This window comes from Rhinolophus hipposideros (genome assembly GCF_964194185.1).
Source record: "Rhinolophus hipposideros genome assembly, chromosome: 12".
Taxonomy (NCBI): domain Eukaryota; kingdom Metazoa; phylum Chordata; class Mammalia; order Chiroptera; family Rhinolophidae; genus Rhinolophus; species Rhinolophus hipposideros.
Window position 1 is genome coordinate 32,920,597 of NC_138058.1, and position 12,728 is coordinate 32,933,324.

The following is a 12,728-nucleotide window of genomic DNA, read 5'->3' on the forward strand; positions in this document are numbered from 1 at the left end:
GTTTCCTTTGGGTAGCATAGACATTTTAACTATATTAATTCTTCCTGTCCATGAGCATGGTACATATTTAGATTTTTATCTTTAATTTCTCTCTTCAAAATCTTATAATTTTTCTGAGTACAGGTCTTTACTTCTTTGGTTAAATTTATTTCTAAGTATTTTATTTTTTTGATGCGATTGTAAATGGGATTGTTTAATTTACCTTTGTTATAGTTCATTGTTGGTGTATAAAAATGCAACCAATTTGCAAATGTTAATTTTGTATCCTGTTAATTTACTTAATAAATTTATCAGTTCTAATAGTTTTTGGTGGAATCTTTTGGTTTCTCTATATAAAGTATCATGTCTTCTGCAAATAACATCACTTTTATTTCTTCCTTTCCTATTTGGATGCCTTTGTATTTCTTTTCTTCTCTGATTGATGTGGCTAGAACTATGCTGAATAAAAGTGGTGAAAGTGGGCATCCTTGTCTTGTTCCTGATCTTAAGGGGAATGCTTTTAGCTTTTCCCCATTGAGTACATTAGCTATAGGCTTGACATATAAGGCCTTTATTACATTGAGATATGTTCCCTCTATTCCCCCTTTACTGAGAGTTTTTCTCATAAATGGATGCTAGATTTTGTCAAGTGCCTTTTCTGCATCTATTGATATGACCATATGATTTTTATTTTTCATTTTGTTTATGTGGTGTATCATGTTAATTAATTTGTAGATACTGAACCAAACTTGCATACCAGGAATCCCAAGCAATTGTGGGGTATGATCATTTTAATGTATTGCTGAATTCGGTTTGCTAAGATTTTGTTGAGGATTTATGCATCTATGTTCATCAGGGATATTGGCCTATAGTTTTCTTTTTCTGTAATGTCTGTCTGGTTTTACAATCAGGGTAATGGTGGCCTCATAAAATGACCTTGGGAGGCTTCCCTCCTCTTCAATTTTTTGGAATAGTTTTAGAAGATTTTTGTTGTTGTGTTGTCCTTGTAGTTTTTTTTTAGTTTATTACAGTGACAATATTCAATATTTGTCAAGTTACATAGATTTCAGGTGTACAATTCTATAATACATCATCAATGTTTCATATTACGTGTTCACCACCCAGAGTCAGTTCTCCTTCCATCACCATATATTTGACCCCACTTACTCTCTTCTAGAACCCTGCTCCCCTCTTACCCTTTGGTAACCACTAAACTATTGTATATGTCTATGAGTTTTTGTTTCTTCATTTCAATCCAATTAAAAAATGGGCAGAGGACCTGAAGAGACTGTTCTCCAAAGAGTACATACAAATAGCCAATAGACATATGAAAAACTACTCAATATCGGTAATCATCAGAGAAATGCAAATAAAAACCACAATGAGATATCACCTCACACCAGTTAGAATGGCTATCATCAACAAGACAAATAGTAACAAGTATTGGAGAGGCTGTGGAGAAAAAGGAACCCTCATACACTGCTGGTGGGAATGGAGATTGGTGCAGCTGCTATGGAAGGCAGTGTGGAGGTTCCTCAAAAAATTAAGAATAGAATTAACATATGACCCAGCAGTCCCTCTCCTGGGTATCTACCCAAAAAATCTGAAAATATTTATCCATAAAGACATATGTGCTCCAATGTTCACTGCAGCTTTATTTTTGGTGGCCAAGACATGGAAACAACCAAAGTGTCCTTCGATAGATGAATGGATAAAGAAATTGTGGTATATATACACAATGGATGAAATAGTACCATTTGTGACAACATGGATTGATCTTGAGACTATAATGCTAAGTGAAATAAGGAGGACAGAAAAAGTAAAGAACCATATAATTTCACTGATATGTGGTATATAAAATTGAAAACAACAAAAAAACAAGACAAACAAATTGATTTCTTTCTTGATCTCATTGCTGAGTCATTCATTATTTAGTACCATGTTATTTAGCCTCTGTGTGTTTGTGTTTTTCAGTTTTTCTCTTGTAGTCGACTTCTAGTTCCATCAAGACACTTGATATGATTTCAATAGTCTTAAACTTACTGAAACTTGTTTTGTGGCCTAACACGTAGTCTATCTTGGAAAATGTTTCATGTACACTTTAAAAAAGTGTATATCCTGCTACTTTGGGGTGTAATGCTATAAAAATATCAATTAAATCCATCTGGTCTCGTGTGTCATTTAAGGCTGCTGTTTCCGTCTTGATTTTCTGTCTGGAAGATCTATCCATTGGTGTAGTGGGGTGTTAAAGCACCCTACTATGATTGTGTTACTGTTGATCTCTGCCTTTATGATGGTCAATATTTTATATGTGTGTGTGTATATATATATATGTATATATATATATATATATATACATACATACATACATATATATATCTGTATACATATATGTATATGTATATTTAGGTGCTCCTATGTTGGGTGCATAAATGTTTACTACGGTGGTGCCCTTTTGTTAGATTCATCCCTTTATTATTATGTAATGTCTTTCTTTGTGTCTTATTATAGCCTTCATTTTAAAGACTATTTTTTTCCAGTATAAGTATTGCTACCCCAGCTTTTTTCTCATTTCCATTGCATGAAATATCTTTTTCCAACCATTTACTTTCAGTCTGTGTGTGTCTTTTGATCTGAGGTGGGTCTTTTGTAGACAGCATAAGCATGGGTCTTGTTTTCTTATCCATTCAACTACCTTGTGTCTTTTGATTGGATCACTTAATCCATTTACATTTAAAGTGATTATTGACAGGTACAGTCAATGCAATTTTAATATTCATATTTTCGATCTTCACTTGTTTGTTTTCTCCTTTCTTCTGCTTAAAGGAGTCTTTTTAATATTTCTTGTAATACTGGCTTGGTGGTAATGATTTCTTTAGCGATTTCTTGACTGGGAAGCTCTTTATTTCTCCTTTAATTTTAAATAATAGCCTTGTTGGGTAGAGCACTCTTGGTTGTAGGCCGTTATTTTTCATCACTTTGAATATTTCCTGCCTCTCCCTTCTAACCTGCAAAGTTTTTGTTGAGAAACCATATGATAGTCTTATGGAAGCTCCCTTGTAAGTTAACAATTTGTCTTTCTCTTACCACTCTTAGGATTCTCTGTCTTTAACTTTTGCCATTATAATTATGATGTGTCTTGCTGTAGGCCTGTTTGGGTTCATCTTGTTTGGGACTCTCTACATTTCCCAGGCTTTTTGTTTATTTTGTTTACCAGGTTAGGGAAGTTTTCAGTCATTATTTCTTCAAATAGGTTCTCGATCCCTTGCTCCTTCTCTTCTTCTGGTACTCCTATGATGCAAATGTTATTACACTTGATATTGTCCCAAAGGTCCCTTAAACTATCTTCATTTTTCTTTATTATTTTCTCCTTTTTGTTGTTCTGATTGGGTGTTTTCTGCTACCCTATCTTCTAAATCGCTGGTTGGATCCTCTGCTTCATCTAATCTGCTGTTGATTCCTAATAGTGTATTCTTCGGTTATTGTATTCTTCATTTCTGACTGGCTCTTCTTTATGGTTTTTATGTCCTTCTTTATGCTTACTATCTCTTTGTTGAAATTCTCACTAAGTTCCTTAATTATTATTATAACTAGCGTTTTAAACTCTGTCTCTTGTAGGTTGGTTGCCTCCATTTCATTTAGCTCTATTTCTGGAGGTTTCTCCTGTTCTTTTATTTGGGACATGCTTCTTTGTTTCTGCATTCTGGCTGCCTCTTTGTGTTTGCCTGGCTGCCTCTATGTATCAGGTAGATCTCATATAACTCTCAGTCTTTGCTGGGTGGCCTTACGTAGTATGTGTCCTGTGTGGCCCAATGGCACAATCTTCCTGAGCTCCTGTGAGTGTGTCCCAGAAGTATCCCTTGTGTGTCTTGTGTGTATTCTCCTGTTATAGTTGAGCCTAGATTACTTTTGGCATATCAGTGGGTGGGATTGAATCCCAGGCTGACTAACTGTGAGAGCTGGCTTTGCCACAGTATATGAGCTGCTGTGTGGGGATTGACCCTTCTGAGTGCAATTTGTCCCTGTGGGCTCTTGAGCCTATTAAGTACCCTTTGGGTGTGCCACCTATGAGGCTAACCAGGTAGTGCTTTGGTGTTGTCTGAAGTCAGTCTCCAGGTGTGCTGTTTCTGGTGTCTCTTGGAAGAGGCTCCCGTGCAGGCTTCTAAATTGTCTTTTTAAAAAGTATAGTTTTTATTATTTCACAAATGCAGAAATCAATGCTCTGAACAATGGAGTTTATGCAAATTTATGACACTGAAGATTCCTTGGGTCCTTAGCTGCCTTTGGGGGTAATCTGAATTTTATTTGCAATATAAGAACATGTTTGTTATCACTTTGTTTAAATTCTGGTCTGAATTCTTTTTCATAAATTTCCTTAAAAATAAGTAGCTTCAGGTGACAGGTAGGGAAATTAGTCATCTGTCTGAGCACTTGTCATTCTATGCTCTTCAGCCTCTGCAGTCAGTTGCCATTCAGTGCAGTTTGGCATTTTGCTACACAAAACAATTGTGGTGTAATATCCTTTCATTATTTGACTAAAATTTAAGCCTGGTTTTTTCAAGAGCTTTATTTGAACTATTGTCTCCTTTTCAATTTACACATAAGGAAAAAAATTGGCCAGAAAGCATACTTTTTTGAGTATTAAAGCTTTTCAATAATTTTAATGAAAATGTTTGGATGTAAAACACTTTCATAAATAGAACACTCTATACAAAGCATAGTAAGACTCTCATGTTGACTCAAGATTGCCAAAATGGTCAATTATTATACTCTGCTTTAATACTGCAAAAACTCCAGGAATGTATGCAGTCTACTGTGAACACATATATTCCTATGATGAGTAAATCCCATACTCCTGTGCTTTCACACCTGCCATTTATCATTTTTAAAATTATTGTCAGTATGCCATTGATTCTAATCTTCTTTATCTCATACATTATTGTGTAGCTAGTGTTTTCTTTTTTCAATTTGGCAATAGTCCATTTGTTTCCCAAATGAAATCTTACACAAATTCTAACATATAAAATAAATAAACGTGGATTTGTGCTGTGGAAGTGGAAAAGAGGGTACAGTGCCCTATTGCTAAGCCTCCATACCTGGTCTCCAGTGCTGAACACCAAGGCACCTGATGAAACCCCAGGCTACACCAAATAGTTTAATACCCTTGATCTAACCTAGGAGTGACTTCCTCTCATGAAGGATAATTTTTTTAAGTAAATATTATCTTGTATCATGTACAGAAGGCAATAACAACAAAAAATTCATGATCTCAGTACTCTATAACCTCTATTAGTATAACAAAAAAACAGAAATAAAACGTGTGTAAGGTTTGAAAATTCAAATATAGAAAGGTTAAAAAAGAAAAAGTGAGGCCTTCCTCAAGCTTGTGTATACACTCTATCCTACCAAGACCCTTCTCCTCAAAGGTAATCACTATTAAATTACTTGTAATTCCTTCCATAAAGTATGTGTATATGTCTATGTGTGTGTTTGTATATGTATGTGTGTATATAGTAAATATATATAGTAAATAATGCTTTTTAAATAAAACTTTATACAGACAGATATCATAGTATATACTCTGTTATCTACTTTGTGTTTTTCACTTAATAATATATCAGCAATCTTTTTAAAAATTAATTTTTCACAGTTGCATATCACATAGTCGTTATCCAAACTAACTGCCAGATCAGCCGAAGGTTACTGTAGATATGACTGGTTATGTTTCTACTGTCTGTGTCTGAGCATTATGAGGCAATTTCCAAGAGAAGCAGGGTGGTAAAATGTTCAGTCTTTCCTACAAACATCATTAATTCCACAATTTATCTACAATGGAACAGTATCCTCAAAATAATGTAAAAAATAGCCATGTTATACTTTACTACAACAGAACTTAATCACCATCTGTAAAAATGTTTCTAAGAAAAAGCTCCAACATGGAAATGGAAATACCTCTCTAGAGGTAAAATAGCACAGTGAGAAAATTATTAGTTTTAGATCGAAAAGACCTGGACCTTTAATCCTGGTACTGTCACTACTAGTTTTATAACTTTGAGCAAGTTAACTAAGATTCAGTTTCTCATATGTAAAATGGAGGTAATGGTATATATTTCTTAGTTTTTTCTATGGATCAAATGACATAATAGAACATTGTCTAGCATACAATAGGCATTGTTAAGTTCCTTTTCATTCCCCTACAAAGAGATTAGTATTTCTTGATGAGGTTCAAACTCCTGATGGACTATAGAAGAGGATGGGGCAAGGAACAGGCAATGGACTAGAGATTCTGAGACAGGGGGTAGGTTCAATTATTCTTGATGGTTAGAATGGATAAAGGACCTAAACAGTTTCTTGACTCTGACTAGTGCCCTGTTACTTTGTTTTTTTTAAAGATTTTATTGGGGGAAGGGGAACAGGAATTTATTGGGGAACAGTGTGTACTTATGGGACTTTTTCCAAGTCACGTCAATTCCAGCCATGGAGGCGCAGTTCAGGTCCAGGTCCAGTCGCCAGAGCCAAAGCTCTAGCCTACTGAGCCATCCGGGAGCTCAGCAGCAGCTCAGTTCAAGGTGCCATGTTCAATCTTAGTTGCAGGGGGCGCAGCCCACCATCCCTTGCGGGAGTCGAGTCGTCGAACCGGCAACCTTGTGGTTGAGAGCTCGTGCTCCAACAAACTGAGCCACCCGTCTGTCCCTGTTACTGTCTTTTTTTACACCCTTCATGGGTACAGTAATTGGCCATCTCTTTTGCTTTATATTCACACCATTTGCTGCTTTCATTTAGAGTCCCCCATCCACCTTTGCCTAGCCAATTGCAAGATAGAATTTAGTCCTAGTTTCTTCCCCTAAAGTTATAGGGATAAAAAATACCTGATATAAAAACAAACACCTAAATACTGACTTCTGGAATAGCAACGTGAAGACCTCAGTGAACTCAATCTCCTTTTAAAACAATGAAAATACAGGCAAACAAACTATTTCAGAACTCTGGCATTTAATGAAAGCCATAGAATGAAGTGAAAAATCCAAGAGAAACTATTGAACCTGAATGCCCTTGAGAAAAACTGCAGCCCAGGCACCTGAGGTAGAGTATGGTCCAAATATCACACAATTAATGAAAATGCCAGTTCCAATCCTGTCTGTACAGGCTAGGAGACCTATGACTTTACTTTTTCCCTCTGAGTTCAAGTTCATCTGATTTTTCCCCTTAACTGCCTCTGAGAATTACATAATGTAATATGGTAACAACAACATAACACCCATAAGTAGGTGAGCAAAAGTTATTTACCTAAAAAATACTTACTAAATCCGACATTTCTACCTTACACATGGAAGATATACTATTTGCAGGCAAACCATTTAAAAGTTTCAGGCTTTTGTTCCAACACTGTTTTACCTTTCCATATTTATTATGCATAAAAATTTGTTTTATAAAAGCGAAAATAAGGCCAAAATTGTCATAACATAAATCAAAGTGACAATATTCAAATTCTTCAACAAACCATTTCTCTGCACTGAGCCTTAATCTTTCCAGTACATTTCTCAAAGGATGATTTCTTCTCCTTCCTCTATATATCAGTGTAAGTTGTCCCTCACCCTTACTTAACTGCTTTAGATTATTCTTTGTTTAAAGCACCAATAATACACTTGTAATGCCTTTATTCCTCTGATTTCAAAATATCATTTTAAAAACAAATCTTAACCCAAACTATCTAACTCATACCATACTATAAACTTATTCTCCCAAATATATATACAATGATGCAGTATAATGGATTTACTTGGATTGTATTTTTAAATCATCAAAAATAGCTAACAATAACTTTCCTTAATTTTAATTAAATTGCTGGGGTGGGGAAAGTGCAAATGTTAATACATGTTTTACTAAGAATAAACTCCTACCTTAGGAGAAGTGGAGAGATCTCTTCCTGCAGAAACAACTGTGTTTTCATTTACTCCTCCTGTCTTTAGTGAGATGGCTGGTGGGGCTGGGGCTTTTCTTTTCACTCTCTTTTCAGTTTCCAGTTCTTGAATTGGATTTACCAAATTATTTGGAGGAGGAGTTGGTTTAGGCTCATAAAAAGGATTTGATCTAAATGAAAGAAGAATTATTAAATATCTCTTAAAAATTAAATGTCTCTTAAAAATATTTTATTTCTAACTAAAATAATAAAATATGTTCATTTATACAACTAGAAAATACTGAAAATAAGGAAATACCCAAACCAGTGATAACCTACAATTTGGAAACAATCACTGTTAATCCTTTGTTTTGTTAAACATTAACAGTAAAATTTTTTCCTTTGTAAAAGTATTTTTTAATTTTTTAACACAAGATTAACTCAGCTCTTATTTATACAGACCCTTAGAAAAATATTTTTAATAGTAAAAATAGTAAAATAGTAAATACTATATATTCATACCCAAGGAAAAAGAAATTAGATGTAGCAATGTTCGTTTTTTATGCTCCTCATACAAAACATCTTTTTCCTTGCATTTCATCCCTTCCTCTGTGTTAAATTTTCCTCTCATTAGGGAACATCTTTTAGAAGTTCATTCAGTGAGGTTCTATTAATAATAAATTCTCCCAAGAGTTGAAAATGTCTTCATTTCAGCCTAACACTTAAATGATAGTTTAGCTGGGTAGAGAATTCTAATTATCAGTGAATTCATCTCAGCATTTCGAAGATATCAGCCTATTGTTGCTCTTTCGTCATTTTTTTTATCTCTTGTTGCTCTTTATTTCTGTTTTGAGCAATTTTACTATGGTATGTCTAGGTGTGAATTTCTTTGAATTTATCCTGTTTGAGGCTATTTTATTTCCTGAGTCTGAAGATTCATGTGTTTCCTTACTTATTAAAAATTATCAGCCATTATCACTTTGATAGCCTCTTCCTTATTTTCTCTATTCTCTTCTTTACAAAACCTTACTAGATATATGTCAAACTATCTCCATTTTTACAAATTTATATTCCTCCTGTACTATGTTCTGGGCAATTCCCTCACATCTATAGTCCAGTTAACTTTTTCTCTCTTCATCTGTGTCTAAGGAATTTTTAATTTCAGTAAACTATTTTTTATATGGCTGTATGTATAATACCTCAGGTACAGAGATTTGAGTCATTAATCATTTAAACATATTTGTTTTACAGTCCCTATCTGATAAATTTATTATTTGAAGAAATTCTTGCATATATAATCTTGGTGTTTCTTTTGTCTCCTGACTCTTTCTCTTAGTAAACTGTTTCCTTGTGTGTTTTGTAATTCTAGATTGTGAGTTTAGTGCTTAATCTAAGGAAACTCTTTGTAATCGGAGCTGGGAGTGCCTCTCTTCAGAATGTTTTATGAATTGATGTTCTTGCATTTGCCAAGTACTTTAGAAGGCACTTATATGTTACTTTCTTGGCTTGGAGGTTCCCAGACAATCCTGTCAATATAATGTCAAATTCATATGAGGGTGACCTGTGCTTATAACTTCCTTTTTTTTTCCTCTACCTAGAGTCTAGGCCCAGGCAGAAAAATCTTCCTTGTTAACTCTCTTTATGAGTAGATGGATTTTTTTTCTCATTAGTTATTTATACACACAAGTTTGTGGTGTATATGATGAATATTATTCCTTTTACACAATATGAACTATTATTCTGTTTCTTATTTTTTAAGTTTGTTGCATTTTTCAACACTAGTTAGTTCCTGGAGTCCAATATCCTGTGTGCATAGTAACAACAGAATTTCTGAGTCTATAAAGCTAAGGACCAGGTCACCCAAAATAGTGATTATACCAAGGAAATTCCGCCTAAGCAACATAAGGCCTGAACTGGTGATAGCCCTCTGTTTCAACTGTGCATGTTCTTTGAACTACAGTAGTACCAGACTCACTTAGAACCAGTAACCAATAACACTTTTGTCTAAGGATTTACATATGTAGTCAGGTCACATGAGACTCTGGTTACCAAGTATATATAGATCAGAGATGGGAAATACATAATACTTGTGATATCATTTTTACTCTGTACTCATGACAATTAGAATCATATGACTCCTTCCCATTGAGTTGGTATAAGCTTTAGAAGATCAACTTTGCTTAGGGTAGTTGCTTTTAATTGAGTGGGATACATATAAACCTATGTCCTTATCTTGTTATGTCTGCGCATTCAAGAAAAAAAGAACAGGAAATATATACATACATACATACATACATACATACATACATACATATATATATATATATATTTGAAAATTAGCTTTTCAGATCAAAATATTCTTGCCTAATGATCAAAATATGCTTGAAATATTTATATCCCATGCTTACCACCTTCTGAAGAACTTGGGGAAATCAAAGCAAGGAACCACGTTAAAACAACTAGGTGTTCAGAAAAAAATTGAGCATTCTCTCCGAAGAGAGATAGAAAAGATATCGCATTCAGCCTACAATGGAGGGCTCAGCAATAACATTACTAACATTTATAAACTGCTTATGCTGTGCTAGGCACTGTTTTAAATGTTTTACATGTATTAATCCATTTAATCCTTACAACAATCTTGTTTATCTTGCTAATTTTATCAGTAGCCTCATATAGCTGTCTTTCAAACTCTAAAAGTAGTTCAAAGAGAATTAAGTATAAAGAGAAAGGATAAAAAAAAAAAATTTAACTCAGGAAAGAAAAAAATCTTTTTCCGCCCCAAACTTACTACTTGCCAACTGATGTTAAATGTTTCAGGACTCAACAAACACACTTCAATCTAACAGGAATTAATTAAGTTATGTGAATTATTTGGGTGATATTTTAAAAATTAATTCCTGGTTAAATTTCTCTATAACAAATTGCCATAGTAGTTTGTAAGATGGTAGCTGCCAAGATAATTATCATTAATTTGTTCTATAAATATGGCTAGTTATTAGAAAAACTTGACAGAATTCCTTAAAATAGGCAATTCTTCAGTGCACTTTATATAACTGAAATTACAATACTCAGTTGCACACAACCTTTATAAAACAGCTAGTATGTATCCAAAGGTATCTAGATATTGTCCTTTTTCTCCATGTCTCTCTGCCTGCTTCTAATCACTTAGGTCTCCCTCTAACCTCTTGAATATTGCTATTCTTTGCATAGAGAAGGTAAATATAAATATAAAAGAAGCTCAGATCAATTTCCAAAGTTGGTTCCTGAGGCTCATGTTACTAGAAACATAATCAAAATGGACATTTTCTTGAAACAATTAGAGCTGTATTTCTCAAGCTGTTTTACACTATGACATGTAGTGAAAAATGAAATTTGTATGGTATGAGGAAGCTGCTGGAATATGTAGGTACTAAGGACTCAGGCTGCCCAGGACTACGAATAACCACCAGATGACCAAGGGAAACAGTATTGCTGCATATCTGCAATCGACCTGTGAGACAACAGTGCATTAGGCGCTACCATCGATCAGGTACCAAATCAGAAAAAGGACAAGAAGCTTTTACTTCTAAGGGCTCTGAGTGATCCTCCTTTTAGATCAGATTCCTAATTAAAATTGAATTTCCTACTCTTTTTAGAATGAACAGGATATGTTTCCATTTATATGAAGTGTCCAGAACAGTCAAATCCATACAGACAGAAAAGACATTAGTGATTTTTCAGGAGATGGGGGAAAAGAGAAATTGAGATTAACTACTAATAGGTATGGGATTCATTTTTGGGGGTGATGAAAATGTTCTGGAATTAGTGGTGATGGTTGTTGTATAACACAGTGAATAAACTAAAATCTACTGCAGTATAAACTTTAAAATGTGGAATTTTAGGTTATGTGAAGTATACCTCAATAAAAAGTGCTATAAAAAAGTGAATAAATATACATATATATATGTGTTTATGAACCTGCTCTATAGATAGAACCTGCTCTAAATATATGTATATATATGATTATGAACCTTTTCTATAATGACAAGTTATATAATTGCTGACTAATGAGTTTTTAAAAAATATTTTAGAAGGAAAAATTACGGAATTAGCATAATTTTTATATTCCATTGATCATCTATTATTTGAATAATCTATTTCAGTTCTTCCTATATTACTCTGAATAAAAAAGAATTTTTATCCATGCACTGTATAATAGATTAGTTATATCATTAACTCATTGTGAATTAGTTATATTAAGTGGAAACTTGGACAGAATAGTTTTAAATGACATTATTCATGGTTTCACCCAGGAAAAAGAATTACAGAAAGAAAAACTGTAAGTTGATTAGAAATACGATTAATAAACATACTGGGAAAAAAATACAAAGCAAGGTATGGCAAAATCTGTAGTCTTTTCCTTTCACTGAAATTTTATGTTTCTTTGGAAAAACAATCTAAATTTATTAAAATGAGTGGGTAGCTTCTCTGAATAAAATTCAATGACAATTTTCCTTGAGAAACTGACAAACAACAATATCACAAATGATTTTATGCTGAACCTCAATAGGCACTTTGTAAATGTTTTGAAAAAAATTATTGCTTTATCCGTTTTCATTTTTGCTACATAAACTGGAATGGCTGAACTAACCTCAAAACATGAGAAAACAGAAATCCACATGGTTGCTAAGTATAAAGAACACGTGCTAAAAGCACTGAAGGGTATATATTTTCTTCTGGTGCTGATGGATATGATGAGGTTCTGAAGGTTGTTTTACACATCAAAGGACTCAGCATTATTTTTTGTGATAGTTTTATGTTGGAGGATACAGGAAGAATTTGGTAAAGAAAGATGAGTCACACAGGCTTT

The 12,728-nt window shown here is 33.8% G+C and overlaps 1 protein-coding gene across 19 annotated transcripts in view; it reads right to left on the bottom strand.

Annotated features, from left to right (window-relative positions):
* Positions 1–12,728, bottom strand: part of EHBP1 (EH domain binding protein 1) — a 668,483-nt gene that overhangs the window by 147,443 nt on the left and 508,312 nt on the right. For all 19 annotated transcript variants that reach the window (XM_081069113.1, XM_081069112.1, XM_081069122.1 and 16 more), the window contains one exon: positions 7,881–8,070. In XM_081069113.1, coding sequence (XP_080925239.1) covers positions 7,881–8,070 — 190 coding nt within the window. The remainder of the gene's footprint in view (positions 1–7,880; positions 8,071–12,728) is intronic.